The sequence below is a fragment of the Suricata suricatta genome, chromosome 2, assembly GCF_006229205.1.
Source record: "Suricata suricatta isolate VVHF042 chromosome 2, meerkat_22Aug2017_6uvM2_HiC, whole genome shotgun sequence".
Lineage (NCBI taxonomy): Eukaryota > Metazoa > Chordata > Mammalia > Carnivora > Herpestidae > Suricata > Suricata suricatta.
In genome coordinates, this window is record NC_043701.1 from 17,777,690 (window position 1) to 17,795,081 (window position 17,392).

The 17,392-nt window shown below is 39.9% G+C and overlaps 1 protein-coding gene across 5 annotated transcripts in view; it reads right to left on the reverse strand.

Moving 5' to 3' along the window:
* CALD1 (caldesmon 1) overlaps nt 1-17,392 on the reverse strand; it is a 184,350-nt gene that overhangs the window by 85,097 nt on the left and 81,861 nt on the right. For all 5 annotated transcript variants that reach the window (XM_029923041.1, XM_029923040.1, XM_029923038.1 and 2 more), the window contains exon 3: nt 14,323-14,432. In XM_029923041.1, the coding sequence (XP_029778901.1) occupies nt 14,323-14,393 (71 nt within the window). In that variant the 5' untranslated portion in view covers nt 14,394-14,432. The remainder of the gene's footprint in view (nt 1-14,322; nt 14,433-17,392) is intronic.

Sequence of the window (17,392 nt, forward strand, 5' to 3'; positions counted from 1 at the left end):
AAATCCACTATTTAGACTTGAGACTCAACTTGTATGTTCAACATTCTTTTATTTCAAAAGGAGTGTTGATAAATGATATCTGGAGGTTGGCTCTGTCCCTCACCTACTTCTGCCTTTGCTCCCAGATCAACTGAAGAAGTTCACTCCTCTCGACAACAGACATGGTCTTCCATTAGAGAAATTCTTGATTATAGATTGTTCACTGCTGCACTCTTTAGGGTTTGGTATAGACCCTATAACTGGATAATCAGCAGATCTTACAATGCACGTATCATTAGGTGTTTGAGTATTAGAGTAAACAGGCCAACTAAAGGGAATTGATTCTTAGCATATTAATGTCATTTGCCTCCATGATGCAACTTAAGCATAATGATAAAAATCATATGAGGTAGAAGTCCAAGTATCCTTAATAATCAGAGAAATACATGAGCTTCTTTGTATCTCTAGGGAAAAAGATAGGGAGTCAAAAATCCAGTGGCTCAGCAAGGTAGTGATGGAGCCCCAAGGAAGATATGAATGGTGTCAGTATTTGGAGAATGCCAGGAAGGTCACTAACATTTCTGCCTCCCTATAAATATGTTAGCGAACTGAGCAAAATATGCCTTGGTACATAGATATGAATTGAAATAGCTGTTTATTCATCAATTTATTCGACACTGTGTACTGGTCTTTGGGGAAATAAAAGTGTGTAAGATGTAGTTTTTAATTTGGTGGGTTAAACAGACATATGAATATGCATATAACATAGTAATAATTAATATAACTAAGTATATATAATATATAATATAATAATTCACATGCATTTAAAGAGCCAAGGGAGACTCAAGGTAGGAAGTCACTTTGACAGGGAGCCTTTTGGAAGATGTTTCCAGAGGATGCAAGTTCAGCTGGGCCTTCCAGCTGTGTAAGAGTTCCAGTTATAAGAGATTGGGGAGGGGAAAGACAATGGTGTGGAAGATCACAGAATCCCACTGAGTTGGAGGATCTTTGCTAACTTACATGCAAAACCACACAAGTAAGTGACTGATGGCAGGGTTTTATTTTGATTGCGATAAAGTCATCATTAAAATTTTTTTAATGTTTTATTTATTTTTGAGAGAGAGAGAGAGAGAGAGAGAGAGAGAGAGAGAGATGGCATGAGCAGGGGAGGGTCAGAGAGAGGGAGACACAGTATCTGAAGACAGGCTCCAGGTTCTGAGCTAGATAGATATCAGCACAGAGCCTGATGCAGGCCTCGAACCCACATCTGTGAGATCATGACCTGAGCTGAAGCTGGACACTCAACTGACTGAGCCATCCAGGTGCCCCAAAGTCATCATTTAAAATCTCTGGAATGGTCTCCTTAGTTCACAACTAAGGGAAAGGGAAGATAAAATGGCTTCGCTTTTTTTTTTTTCTAATCTGCAGTTGAAGTCATAAGCCCTCTTGAAGGGTGAAAGGCTCTAGGAGAGTGACAGGTAACCTTTTACAGCATTTTCTCTGTGCCTGATATTTGGAAGCCTAGAATGCCTGAGGCCCCATCAGATCACATGAGATAGCCGAGTACGAAGTATGAAAATCCCTTTGGAACCCAGTATATGATCAGAATGAACTTGCAACTCCACGTAAAGTAAACTAGAAGTGAATCCGATTTCCTGAATCACACAGGCATCTCTACATAATAAATAAACCACGTGAACCACCCCTTCTTTGCATGTGGCATGTGATCATATCTCATTTAATTTTTCAGCCACCCTGAGGAGTGTTAGATCTATCTGAGAGATGAAGAGGTCCAGATCTGCTTAACTTTTATCCAGTGTGTCCCCTTTTATCCTTGATCTATAAGGTATTTTTGTAGAGTCAGAGGCAGTTAAATGGGCTGGGCACAGCATAATGCAGAGAAAAAAGCACCCGCATTAGAATGAAACAGTTTCCAGATTTGACGTGGCCACAGACTGTGTGCTCTTGGACATGTTAGCAAGTCTAGGTTCAATGGTTGGATTTTCAAACTCTTTTCAGAGAATGTAGGAGAGAGAGTTTTAATTTCTGACCATATAACCCAATGGGATACCAGAATAGGTCTCTTAGCAGTACTTTTGCACTCAGGCAGAGTTCCCATGGAAAACCAGCTCCTTTCTGCAGAGGATGCCTCCCTGTTCAGCTCTATCACAGCTCTGACAAATGCCATAGCGAGATAGAACTTGTATTCATGTTCCTGTGACGGGAGGCACTTAGAAATGAAAGCACTAGGAATTTCCATCCTGCCTCAGCCCTGAGTTTTACAAAATTTCATTCTGTTCAGTTTGTAACCCATGGAGCTTCTGTAGCAATGATACTCCCTGGGTAGCCAGGATATACTCTGAGGATGCTGACTCAGAAACAGACAGATATTTGGCTTCCATGGTTGGGTAGAAAGAGTTATAGGCTCTTAAAAGGGGAGTAGCAGGAAGGAAGAACATCAGACATCAACTCTTTCCATATCATAAGTTTTGTCCAAGGCCCCTCAATGGTAGTTTCTCATCTTCTTCATCAAGGGAGGAGAAATGGTGGGTGAACATTAGGTCCCTCGAATGGGCCCCACTGAAAACAATCAAGATTTACACAACAGTTGATTAGAGAAACAGAAGGACTGCTCAAGGAAGGAGTGGGCAGCACATCTCCTAGAGCTGCCAACAGTGCCTGGGCACGATGCCGGGTAATTGTACCTGCGGAGCTCCGTGTCTTTCAATGAGCACGGTGACCCATCATCTCATCCTGCTCGGCTGTTTGTTCCCTTCCTGCCCATTTATTTTTCCTGTTAGTCTCTTGAATTCCCCAGAAACACCTGCCAACAGTGCAAGGTTTTCTGTGGGAATCAAATATGGGTTGACTGCTGCTCTTCTAAGTAGGTACGGTATAGTGACTAGCTCCATAAAGAAAGGACCTTTTCATGATCTGGTTGCTGCTGCTGGCTTTCGGAGTTAACATAGCTTTCATTCGCAAAGCCCCTCCTTATGCAGAATTCCTACTGGACAATAAGACCCAGGTTAGCCTTAGGCAAATAAAAAGCACATATTGAGCAATCTCCTGGCAAGTTATCAGTTGGCTTCCTAACTGGTACAGGAAAATGGAAGCTCGTGAAGATGTGATAAAGGATAGTCCATGTCACCCACAATGGAAAATATGAACATTGGAAGAATTTCCTATTCTAAACAATGTGTAGTTTAAAATACACTCTCTGGAGACTCTTCTGAATGTACAGGCTTATGGCTGCTATTTATAGTGGCTGATGTGTACTTTACCAAGATTTTTATTCCAACAAAGGAACTGTATGTGATGTAGGGAGTTATTAAAATGGAAAATAAACTCTCACATTTTAACTTAGTCAATTGGTATTAGTCTCAAATGCAATGTCAGATCTCACCAATCTAGACTAACTGGAAAAAAGGCCAATACAAATGATGGGATATTTTAAAAGAAATTTCGTTTTGAAAGTATGTTCAAAACTGGTGACTTCTGCCAGGCTAAGAAAACATCAGAAACTTGTTTAACAATTGTAAACCTAAAGGTGATTTATAATTAGCAAATTAAGCTTTTAAAAGTAAGCAAATGTTTCCAAAGTTCTTTAAAAATTACATTCTTACAAAACTGTTGATGAACACTGCTTACCAGGTGGCACACTAGTGAAAAGAAGTGATTCTATTTACAAAATATGCACATATTCCTCTAACCTTATTCACGATGACTGAGAATCCACTAATTCTGCCACTACTACATCATTCCAACATGCTCATGCTGCCATTGCTGTGATACTTTCTTGGAACACTGCTAAGCACCTTGGGGATAATGAAGGTCAAGAACTTCCTTAGAAGACTTCAAAGCAGTAGATTTCCCTTGACTAAGGATTTGGAAGAGTCTGTAAGGATTCCTGTCTACCACTCCCACCTGGCCAAATGAAGGCTACATATGCAGATCTCTTACATCTGGCTGGTCAGTGAGAACACGAATGGGCAGAATCGATAGATTCAACATACATATTTGATAGATTTCATTACATTTTTATTTGATTTTGAGGAAAATTCTTTATTTGTAGAGAATTCTTGGTTTGTAATACTCCTCTCTAAGGTTCCCGGCCTTAGACAGCAGACCACTCTTGACTTGTGTGTTTAGAAAGGCACTCTCAAGCAACAATGGCCTCTCATTAACACTTTCAAGAGTTGGGAGAGAATCTTAGTATGCCCTGGATCACAAGGTCTGGAAAAACTATCACCAATTCATATTATCTTATTTAGATTTCTATTTAAAAATAAATGAATTATTCAGGATTCTAGTTACTTCTGTTGATGGAGAGGCAAGGGGGTGGGATTGGAGAGGTCAGTTGAAAGTTTCAGTGGTATTGAAACTGTTCTAGATCTTAAAGCTCAGTGATAACTTTGTAATATGTGCATTACAGTGATTTATAACTTCTGTATGCCTTATATAACATTATTTTGCACGTATCAGTTTGTTCATAATTAAAATAATAAATTTAGAATAAAATGATTAAAAATTATTTTGTGAAAAATGGGTACATAAATTCTTTATATTATTGGTACAGTATTTGTATATATGGTTGAGAGGCTTTTGGTTACTGCTTTAGTGACACTGAGACCATAAGTATGTAATATGAAAAAACCCCAATAATTCCACAAGGCAAAATATAACTATGTAAAATATATGATTAATTGAATATTAGATATATAACTTATTGAGATAAAGACCATTAGGGAAAATTTAAACAGACTCTTAGAAATAAGGAGATAGATTTTCTTTTCAGCGTGGAGATTTCATATCCATAGTTCTCCCATCACTTTCAAAGCAGGCTGCTAAAACAGCCTCGAAACAGTCGAGATTAGACCAAACTGGCTTAAGACATGAGGACTGTGCAATTTCAGTGACCTGGAGGGGGCTTTCCTGATAGCTTCTTCCTTACCATGTCCTCTAGCCAGCCAAAATACAGTAACATACAGGTCTCATTTACTGAGCACTAGTCAAATATTTATTTCTTTTCTTCCTTCCTTTCCCCCTTCCTGCCTCCCTTCCTCCCTTCTTCCTTTCCTTTCTACCTATCTACGTACATACCTACCTATTTACTTACATATCATCTATCTGTCATCTATCCATCTAGTGCTTTTTAATCTACATGAAACCCTATGAACTGTTATGATGGCCATTTTCCTGATAAGAAAATGAGTTCCTGGGTAACCCTGCTGCGATTCAAACCCAAGTCTGAAGGATCCTGTGCTCTGAAAGGCATCGTATCTGTGTCCCCCTCCAGCCGGTCCCATCCTCTCAAAAGATAGTAGCGATAAAGATGAAACATAAAATCTTTACTGAATCAAACCAGTTCTTTCACATATTTAGTGAGAAAAATCCTTTGATGAGTTTGAATTGCTAAAAGGAACTGGTAAGGGTAAAGAAATGCTACATAATAACTTAGTATCATAATTAAGCTTCATTTAAAGAAATCTTGCCAAGAAAACAGAGGCCAAGTAAAAGACTTCTAAAACTGATGGCAGATAGGGTTCTATTTGCACAGTCACCAGCTTTTTTCTCCTTCTTTACTTGGCAAAATTGGATTCCCAGTTCCTAACAATTGATTGCTTTCATTCTGCCTATCCACCTATCTTTCTTTGCTTTTCATTTTACTCCCCATGAAGTAATCTGAAAAAAATCTCCTTTAGAAATATTATCAGTAAATTGTTTTCAAATTAGAAAAACCACACTCCATGTGCAATACATTCTAGTATTTATATTTTCCCAGAAGTATGCTCAATTGTCCTAATCAATAGCTGGGACATTTGTTACTGACAGCTTCATTTATTCGGGGAGATGAATAAATGCACAGTGCAAGAAGGCTCTACCTCAGCTTAGCTGGGTGATCTAGAGGAGGTCAGCATCTCTAGACTTAAGTTTCTTCATATGTAAAATGAAGCTTTTAAAATTCATTAGATGAGGGATTCTTGGCCCGAGTTTCATGGGCCCCCAGGAGGTCTGTGGATGGAGGTTCATGACGCCACTGAAAGGAAGTGCCAAGTTTTGAGGGTGCATATGTGCATTTTTCTTGGAGGAGGGTCTATAGCTTTCATCAGAGACTCAAAGTAGTGTGTGGTCCAAAAGTGAAAATGTAACATTCCATTACAGAAGATTATCTATAAGGTCAGTGACAGCCGTAAGCTTTTATGAGTGATGATGTGACTAAGTCCCTGTCCTAATGGTGAATATAGTCTTATTGAGAAAAATCCAAAGAAAAGTCAAGAGCAGTTATGCCAACAACCTTTTTTGGCTTCCAGGGGAAAACTTGATCTTCTCTGTTTCTATTTTTCTGTGAAATGGGAATAACACAGGATAGTTTTAGAAGGCAAATAAAACAATGACTGTGTCTACACATGAAAGCAATTTACCTGAATAAGCATAAAGAACAGTCCAATTAGGCCCAATAGCCTGATTTAGTCTGTTTCTTTGAATAATTTTTCCCCATCTTAGGGAGTTATTTTGGCATTGTGGAGATGATGGACTTTCAGCCAAGACAAGCAGCTGAAACATGAAAGAGTCCATTGATCAATCTATTACAATAGAAAAGTTTTGAGATTTGGGGCAGGAAGAACTGGACAGCACTCCCTAGCTATGTGAAAGTAGACACGTTACTTAACTTTCCAGACCTATAGATTCCTTGACTATAAAATAGGGATAACAATATCGAGGTCTGCTACAAACTGAATGTTTGCTGCCCTCCTTCACACCCAGATGTTGAAACCTAACACCCACTGTGATGGTATTTGGAACTGGGGATTTGCAGGGGTGATTAGGTCATGAGGATGGCACTCTTGTGAATGGGATAAGTGTCCTTTATAAAAGAGACCCAGAGAACACACGTGCCCCTCCCACCATGTGAGGACACAGCAAGACGGCAGCTGTCAATGAATCAGGAAGCAGAGCCTCACCGCTGTGGATCTTGGACTTCCCAGCCTCTAGAGATGCTTCTGTTGTTTATAAGCCACCCAATCTGTGGTGTTCTGGTATAGCAGCCTGAACAGACCAAATAAGGACATAGGGTTGTTTTGATAACTAAATTATATAAGGTCTATAAAGCATATCACATAATCTGATGCTTGGTTGATGCTAAACAAATTACAGTTCCTTCTTTCTAGCACTAGAAGAGAAATTTGGCTGATACTTTTTCCCACTTGAGAACTGTTTTTGCTGAACTGAACTCTTCAGGTAAAATTTTGAGTTATGTTTTGCATATGTAACATCTTAAATAAAAGACATCACTGATAAATTGGGCATGGCTAGAGTAGGTGATTTTTAAAGTTTTAATTTTATTTATTTATTTTTGAGAGAGAGAGAGAATACACATGAGCAGGAGAGGGGCAGAGAGAGAGAGAGAGAGAGAGAGAGAGAGAGAGAGAGAGAATCCCAAGTAGACTCTGCACTGTCAGTGGAGAGTCTGATGCAGGGCTTGAACTCATGAACTGAGATCATGACCTGAGCCAAGATCAAAAGTTGGATGCTTAACCAACTAAGCCACCCAGGTGCACTTAGATTTTCAATTTCTACTAAATGACTGTCATATTGGGTAGATCCTAGACTCTTGATGCTCCACTGGTCACCTTAAAGTGGGATAATTTTAGCAGCAGAAGAACTAGCCGGTTAGTGGAAACTGGTCCAAGGATGCCATCTTTACCATTTATAATTTAACCATTTAAAACTTAATAGAGGAATAAATCATGTCTATTCAGAATGAGAGAGAACGAGAGGGAGGATATGGATATACATATATATTTTGATTCTTCATGTGGCTGAACACAAATAAGTAAGGAAAGATCTCTTAGGTGAAAATTATCTCTCTCATTTTGTCCGGGCCCTACATTCTAGTGGCGCTGATCCTAAACAATATCAAATTAAATATAAAAACCTTACAGAAGTAGTTTAAAATATCTTCCAAACAAATGACTTGAAAAAAGCCTTTTAACTCAAAACAGAAATGTAGATACAAATCCTAACACTTGTTTTGCTCCTTGGAGTGACAGATTTTCTGAAGGAACTGAAGAATAGTGTTGAGCAAATTTAGCTACTTTAAGAATTTAGACATTTTGAAAGAAATTTTTACTTAACTTCCTAATGAGAAATAATTATCTGATTACAGAATAACAAGAAATTGCATTGGAAAGATTTTGATTTAAAATTTCAAGGTCATAGCACTAAGCATTGCAAATAAAAGTGTCTTTGTGTCTGTGTGCTCTATAACCATTGATTGGCCACACTATTAACTCCTGTAAAAACGTTTTAGTGACAGAGATCTGAGAGGGAGCTGCTTACACTCGGTGGATTTTTAAAAATTGTTTGTTTTTCTATGGTAGTGAAAATATTTACTTTCAAATGTCTAATCATCAGCATATTTCAGAGGCTCATAAACATGTATGAACAATGACAACAGCAGGAGTGTTTTCATTCGTTTTATTTATGTCTGTGAGCCTCAGAATCTGATAACACCGCTTGACAATAAGGGCCTTTCTTCTGATCAGAAAAAGAACCTCATGTTGGATGTGGACAGCATGAGCCGGGAATGTAATGAATTCACGTCTTGAAAAGTAGGAGAGCGATTTGTTGTGAGAACAAGCCAGGCACTGGCAAAAGTGTGTCTGACTGAAGATCTCCTCATGGAGAGAACATCACTGCAGGCTTCTCAGCAGATACAACCCAAGCTCAAAATCCTTTTGGCCACATGCAAAGGAAGAGCTCAGCCTGAATCAGGATGGATTCTTCTGGCTGAGACGGCGCAGTCCTTCCTCAGACCTTGTTCCCAATCACATCCACTCAAAACTCTTCACTAAGTAACATTCCTGCTCTTTATCTTGCCTAACGTTCTTATAGCCTCTGAGAAGTATAGAAAGAAAACCTTCATATTTTTTATTTTGTTTTCTGGTAAATGTAAAGTATGTCTTCATTTATTTGTGTGTTATAAAGAATCAAATTAGAAATATATAGTCGTAATGAGTAGTGATGTTTATTGAGTAACACTCAATAGACAAAATACTTGAATAAAGCATTCTGTAATAAACCCCAGATGATTAGTACTATGTTAATAGTTTCATGTATTATCCCTTTGTTTCCCCCATAAAAACCTATGAGGTGAATATTATTATTTCCCCCATTTAATAGAGGAGAAAACAAGGTTAGAAATATCAAATAATTTTCAAAGTCATGTAACTAATAAGTGGCAGATCTGGGATTTGACAGCATGGTTCATGCCCTTGACTGCTAAGCTCTACTGCCTCTCACTGTTGATACCTTCTTATGTTTCTTTACTTATGTAGAACACACATGTTCTATTCAGACAGACACACCTACTGCTGGTGCTGTAATCAGTCCATCTTTGCCAGATACATGTAAAAGGCCTAGCATATTTTTCTACTTCTACTTTCTACTTGAATAGGAGGAGAGCTGAATTTGACCCCTTTGAAAATATTTCCACTTCCCCTACATTTTCTCCCATGAAATGTATGTATTCCCTGATGATACAAAAGCACCTGCATAAATAAACCAGTGTCAAATGGATTAGTACACAGATGGGAGGAGAAATGGAGACAAAGGAATGAAGTGTCAATGAAGATACATATAGACCAGGGGAAACTGCATTAAGATGCACTCAGAAATAGATAAAGACAGAGAGGTACTGAAAGAAAAGACAGATACAGAAAGGGAAGCAGAATATACCCACTAATATTTTATTCTCATAATATAGGTGAAGAATAATAAAGAGCAAAATGAATTATTTGTTCAAATAGGTAACTGATTTAAAAGTACAGTTTAATTTGAGATGTGTACAAACAGTATCTTTCACTTAGAAACAATGCATTTAGAATGTTCACCGATTACTTGCTCAATTTATTCTATCGAAATTTGTTCCCTCCTTTTTAGTCAAAAATGCTCTAAAGTTACGAATCCACCTACGACATGAGCTTTGTGATTACTGGGGCACTACACGGACTGGTGACCACTCATCCCTATCATTCAGTATAGTATCTTGCACTTGATAGACAGTTAATACATTTTTCTGGTAACCAAATGAAGTACCTCCTTTTACCAAATCTAAAGACCTCATCATAAGGACTCAAGAGTGACAGCCAAATGAAGGACAAGGTGAAGGTGAATAACAGAAAAATGTACAGGCTAAGGGCAAGAGAGGAAGGGAAGGAGGTTTTTGATCAGCTAGGTTCACAGTCTAGGTTATGGTTATGGGAAGCCAGATGACTTGAACTGGGCTAGGTCAGAACCTGCAGAATGAAGGAGGTGAATGACAGTCTCAGGGCAGCTGATACAAAGCGTATGTGCCAGTCCCAAACCCTTGAAAGCCAGCATAGCACAAGGGTTGACTTTTAAAATAATCTTTTAAATTTATTCTGATGAATGAAATGTGGAAGAATCTGGCTTGTTTTAATTTGTGGTTATAACATCTGGTGAGAGTATGAGTTTTAAGTTATTTGTCATTGCAAAGTGGAACTGCACCTGCTAGTCAAGCTCAGTAACAATTAATTGAAATAATAGGGCGTTTTTATTTGGAAAGCCTCTGCGTATAAGAAGTGGACGTCAACAAAACTTTCTCTTCTCTCTGTTGGCCCTTCCACCACACTGGCTGCAGGGGTATGGCGTAAGTAAGTATCGGTGAATGTCAGGGTACAAATTATACTTAAGGATATAAATATGTAGTTTCTTGATCATCACTTGGTTTTGTATGGGTTGAAAAGCAGTAAAGATACTTCTCCCAATTCTGTCATTCTGTTGGTCTATCCTCAGAGCCCAAAATAGGACTTGGAACAGAGTAGATGCCCAATTAAAATTTGTTGAAGGTGTGAATGAATGAGTCTGTAGCTCTGAGCCTTGGGGCCACTCTAGTTTTGCTAATTTACTTCACTGGCACTCCTGATTTGGATTGAGTTCTTTCTTTTAGTTCCCTAAATCCAGAGCAAAGTTAGGTCTTCTCCAGTCTGGCCCTGGGTATTATGCGTAAGGCCATAGAGTCACATTTCCATTTCCAAAATGGAAAATGCCTTATTGCTTTATATAAATATATGATCATTATAAAAAAGTTAGACAATACCAAAGGTAAGAAAGTAAAAATGACCACCAATCCCGCAGAGAAAACACTGACTCCAGCTACAGATGAGGAAGCCAAGGTCTAAAGATAAAGGAAGAGGGATTTGCCCAGGGTCTTCTATTTCCTTTTTCTTCAGATCAAAACCACAATTTTAGATGGCCCTTGATTTCTGGTTCTCTCCATCTGTTTCCTGAACACACCCTGAACTTTACCATCAAAGTTGGCTGAACCATAAAACCTGACCTTCCCTTTCCCATAAATGATCATATTTTACAAAATCCAAAAGAGCGAGCATGGACTTACTTAATACACCCCAGAATAACAGAACTAGAAGGTTCATCTTGAAACATGAAAAGGTAACAGTCTGAATGTAAGGAGGTTCTTAAGTACTTTTCAAAAAAAAAAAAAAAGAAAGGAAGGAAGGAAAAAAAGAGAGGGAATCATATGGAACATAATATCCTAAAAGAATTAATACAGACAGAAATGTAAATTTAAAAGAGTAGGATAAATTTGTGTAAACTCATTGTAGAGTATTAAGGATACCTAACTAAGCTTCACGGAGTACATTTCTTTTATGATTGACTTTAAAGGAAGACATGTTCTTCCACACCAAACAGAAAACTGGAAGGAATGAACCATGGAGGTGTGTCAAAGTTCTTAAGCAAAATCCTGGTTCTAAAGAAAGAGTTTATTCACTGTAATTACAGTATGGCTCTAGCCACAGCAGTTCAGTAGTACTGCTGCCTTCACACTGATTCCCCATCTCCCTATTCACCTTGGAAGCAAAGACACTGCAGATACTGATTTAGCCTGATGCTCAACTAACTGTCCTCATTCCTGAGTTCCTCTAGCCCCATACTCTGGCCTGGTCTGTTTTTTGACCTTGCTATACTTTGGTCTCCTAGCATGACATGAGGGACATGAAGCCATGTCTATTTGTATCTAACCATTGCTTGCCCTGTCCCTAGCACAGATCCTTATATTTGGTTGGTGCTTTAATACATATTTGCCAGGTAAAGATATCTCATCGACTTGCAGTTGAATCTGAGGCCATATAACACATCACTAGAAAGAGTATGAGGCATATCCCACTGGGGCCTGCATGCTGCCTGGAAGGTTGTGATGTCCATTCCACATGGATGCTGTCCCTGGTTCTCTCCATTTCCCTGATATTTTTTGTCTCCTCTGATGGTTTCTATTATGTCTTTATGACCTTACACTTGCTTTCTTGACACTATCACAACCATTCACCTTCAGCTTTTGTATTACCAGCTCCATACTGGGTGTCCCCAAACCTATTCTCTAATAATAATTTCTTTTCCTTTCTGAAGAAAGATAGAACATATCTGTCTCCAAAAATCTAGAGGGAATCCCCATTTTGATGTGGTTTCTACCCGAAATTAAACACCCTCACCTCACCATGTACACCCAAGAACGGAAGAAGTTTTCCCATCTTAGAACACTGCAGGAGATGGCCAGCTCTGAAGACTTAAGTTCTCTGGAATTATCTTTGAGTTTCTCCCTCTCCTGCAAGGTCTGCTAATTTTACCTCTATTACGACTCTCATATTTGATCCTCATTTCCATATTAGCTGCCTGATTCGGGGCCTCATTACCATATGTTCAATAGTAACTCTTCCCACACTCCAGTGCACCATAGATCACTTTCTCCATGTATCTCATCATATACAGCACCCCCTGCTAAGTCTTTATTGCCCTGCATGGGAAACAGAAACATCCAAGATGTGCACATCCAACTCATTCCTCATTAAGCAATCAAGCAATCAATAGGTCTCTTATGCCAGGGTTCTTATTTCTACCTCTGTTCTTTTCCTGGTGTCATTCTCTCACCAAGATGGCTCTCCCTTTGCTCTCCATCACTATTATGGCATCCTTCATTGACTACCACCTCCAGGGAGCTTTTTTGGACTAGTTTCATCACAGGATGAGGACTGCCTTTCCTTGCCATTGGTGTTTACTTCTGGCTATCCGAATGGCTACATTGCTGTTCCTTACTTGCTTAGCCCATGATCATGGTTAAAAAACAGAAACAACAATGACTACTATCATTTATGGAAATCTGCTATATACCAGGTACCAATTAGGCCATTTATGAAGTTCAATAATCTTCACAACAACCACACTAGTTCTGCAGACATTATGCCTACATTACAAATTAGGCAACTGTGGCTTAGAGGGAAGTCTCTTGCTCATGGCTACACAGTTCATTAGTGGCTAAGAGCAGGGAACTGAACCCACAGAACCCAGGTACCATTCATGGTGCCATATCTATGGACACAGACACTCCGTGAATGGCAGCCTACTCTGACCAAGTTGATCAAAAGTAGTAATTTTACCTTCTTCTGTGTTCTCCATATGCCTACATAGAACCTATGGCCTCCAATGCTTTTGTTATAGGTGTAAGTTTCCCATTTTCTACTGCAGGATCACTAAAGGATCACCTTATTCCCATCTTTTCATCTGTGCATTGGAATTTGTGCGAGGCAAAATTGATTTAATTATAAGAACATTATTTAACACTTTTCTACTGCGAATGCCTGCTCTGTGTGATTTAAGCCACATTAAATACCACTGTCCTTTGCTCTGAGGCCTAAAATTTTACAATATACACTTATGCCCCATGCTTCCTATGTCATTGCTTCATTCCCCCAACCTGCCCTTGAAGTCACCACGACAGCGGCCTCACACAACATGACAGCTTCCAGCTAGATTCAGAATCTCCACAGTAACAAACTCCATTAACTATTAACCTGTAATACATGGATTACTGGATTTGGCTGCTTTTCTAATAAGAATAAAAATCTGTCACAAGATCCATGTGGGACTTACTGCCTTTGTATTTTTAAACCTAAGGCTCCCATTTCCTAGTTGGTTACAATTGTCAGCATTTGTCATTTTCCCTGTCCTTTCAATATTATAACTGCTTTTTTAAACTTTTATCCACACATTGCCTTTGTCATTTAAAAATTCCACTATGAAAGGCTCTGAATAATGTGACTATTTGATTCTTCTACAATCTCTTTCCCTTGATGGTGGTGTTCTTTTTTATGCATAATTTAGAGTCATAACAGGAAAATTTTCCATCACAACTTTTGCAAAAGGTTTCGTGTGCAATATATTTGGCCCTTCAGGGGATAATCTTTGAAGCCTGAAACCAGCATTGTTAATAACAGAATACAAATACCGTTCAACCCAGGTCCTTACCTTTCCGCTTCGAGCCGCATCTCTTCCCGCTTTTGCCTCCTGAGTTCTCTGCGACGTTCAAAATCGTCCATGGTGTGGCTTCAGGTCTAGGGAGACCAGAGAATCTGGACCTAACAGAGAGAAGGTAGATAGATATCAACGATGAATCAAAGTATCTTTCCCATGAAGCACATTAGCCTTTGGCCCACCACCATTTTTTAATACTCTCCTTTCTTCTTTACTCTTAAGAAAAACACCTTAGAAGGGCTGGCAAGGTAGTCAGTGACCCATTTCTGACTCCTGAGCTGAGTCTTTCATGCACTAAATTCAGTCTCATTCATGAAACTATTAGAGACAAATAAGTAAGATCCCAGGATTACAGTTAAAAAGAAAAGAAAAGAAAAGAAAAACCTCAGGAGACAGAGGGATTTTGAAGATTTGAAATATTGGTGGGATCACTTCACAGCTACTGAATGATTTTGTTGTTTGCAACTTGCTGAGCCCCAGACAAAAGTTATGAAAAAGTGAACAAAGAGAGAGGAAAAGAGAAAAAGGGAGAAAAAGAGAAAAGTGGCCCTGAAAGGAATATGGCCCCAAGAGAAACGTAAAAGTAAAAAATAGATAAAAGAAATAAAATAATACAAGCATCAAGGCAAAATTTGTGTATATTGAAAGAATATTAGTATCAGAATGATTAAAATAAACCCCACAGCAATAATACCATGAATAAGCATAAGTCAGCAGCGTTTTTAAAAGCAGTAACATATGATCAAGCTGTTTGCAGAGCTCCAAAGTCCCGGCTCTTTGTAACCCAACCATTTTATCTTTTCCTACCTCCTCCGTGATGGTTTGGGTCCCAGAAAGATCTTCCCTTTCTAGCTCTTCAGCTGAGGAGCCCGCTTCCCTTGCACTTCTGTGCCATGAAGCCAAGGATTCCAGAATTCCCCTGCAGCCCCCAAACCCAAAATGACTACCAGAAAAGGGGAAGCGGGCTCTTTTTGTCCTTGCTTTGTTTACAGAGCTGTCAGTGGTTAGTTAAACTCGGCCTGGAATCTGGCATTTAAGGCCTGCTTGAAGATTGTTTCCTGTGTGGAGCGGGAGGCCTCCACTTCCTCTGCAATCCTAGACTCTCCGCTGCACTCAGATCACAAAAAATATTTTCCAGCCCTTTCTGTGCATGTGAGACAAGCAGTTTGCCCTGCGTAGGAAAATAAGGAGCTGTGCAAGGCCTAAAGCCATCACCTAGTGGCATCTCTGTTTGTGGGGGCACAAAGCAAAATTGAGATTTTTGAAGCCAAGTCCAGAAACCTTCTCAAATAAATTGTCAGATATTTTTTTTTATTTTCAAGCATTTGAAAAACAAAACACAAAAAAACACAAAAACAAAAACAAAGTCTCTGCCAACAAAAACAAAACTATACAATGTTTGCATTTCCCCCCTTTCTTATCCCTTAGGGCATTACTTATACTGTATATAAATATTTTAGAAACTCTAATTTTGGTGTTTATTGGAAGTTTTAAAGTTTTAAGGTGTTTTTCTATCTTACTCTTAACCAAAAGTACTTTCTAAGTACTTTGCTAGTTATGAAGAAAAGTGTAAGATTTAATAGATGGAAGCAGAGACGAAAGGAAAGAGGGAAGCCAGGTTATGGAGCCAAGAAGGCCTTTATTTGGGGTCCACAGTCCTAGGTCGAGGTTCCGGGACTCGAGTACCAGGCAGAGTCAGGGGAAGTAGCGCGCTATTGGCGATGGGGGGGGGGGGTTAAGGGTGAGGGGTTTCAGGTTTGGTCTTGGGGGGCTGATTACCAAGTAAGGTTTTAGGGTCACGACAGGACAGGATAGGTTGCCTGTCTAGTCAGGTGGGGGAAAACTGGAGCTTCATGATTGGCTGTTTCCAAATGGGGCAGGACATCCCAGGTCTGCAGGTGAAGGGCGGGGCGTCGTCTGTGCACGTGTTCTCCGCCAGCCCCTGGAGAAATGGCCGCTCGGTCGCCATCCCAAGGTGACTTCCAAGATGACTCTTACATTCCGACCTTTTTGGTGTTATGGGGCGGCCTCAGGTCTCTGGCTACTTCCTGTTGAGATCAGGCGATGTTATGATGGGGTCTGGTCGGAATGGGAGAGTATTGGCGAGCCAGCAGCAGGTGGGTGGCGGTCCGGTTCTTACAAAAAGAATCCGTTTTCCTTTACTATTTCATCAATCACAAGTTTCTCTGTTTTCTGGCTTGATCTCTCCATAGTTATCAGAATGAAAAAAAAGGTGATTTGAACACCCCCTGAGAGGTCATCTGGGGGTCTTCCACCTGGCGGTGGGCTCCCGATCGGCGGACAGTGTACGGTGAGAACAGCTTTGGTTACCCAGATGCTAGTGCAGGAGATAGTAAACTCTTCTCATCCTTCTTCAGTACAGGCTTTTGTTGTATATGAACCACTCCGCGAATGACCACAGCAATAGCAGACAGAACTGCGAGAAGGAGGTCTGTCTGTAAGTAAACAATTTCACTTTCCTTAATTTATCCAAGTAGCTTGAAAAGCATCCTCTAAATCCTCAGCTCCTTCGTCCTCCAAGCTAGGTTGTCACGCTGGCTGCATTTTAGTAACAACTGGGCGGAGTTTCTTAGCCTATACCTCTGGTGGAGGGGCTTATAAGCAGCGATGTAAATATCCCCATGCGGGCTGGAGAGGCACCCGGTGGGCAGGGCCTGAAATGTCCTGGAAGCGCACAGGCCAGTGGACTGGACTGGGGGCTGACCATCCTCACTGGCTCTCTCCCCATGCAAATTCTTGTTCTGCTACCCATTCTCTCCACCTATTCCTCACCTTTTATTACTTACTTGGGCCCTTTTTTTTCTTTCCCAACCACAGAAAAAGTCTATCTATCCACTTATTTACTTATTTGAACGACTTTGTGGACATGTGGGGAGTGTATCTGAGGGAGAGAATGCACATCTGCGTGCTGTGTGGTATGACTCTCTCTCGGGGGTGTATGAGGCTGCGCAGGGGAAGGAAGGTGTGCAGGTTTATGGAAACGGTCCTCGGGTGGTCTCCCCCGAGGATGGGGCTGAAGGTCCTCCTCAGTCGTCACACTCTT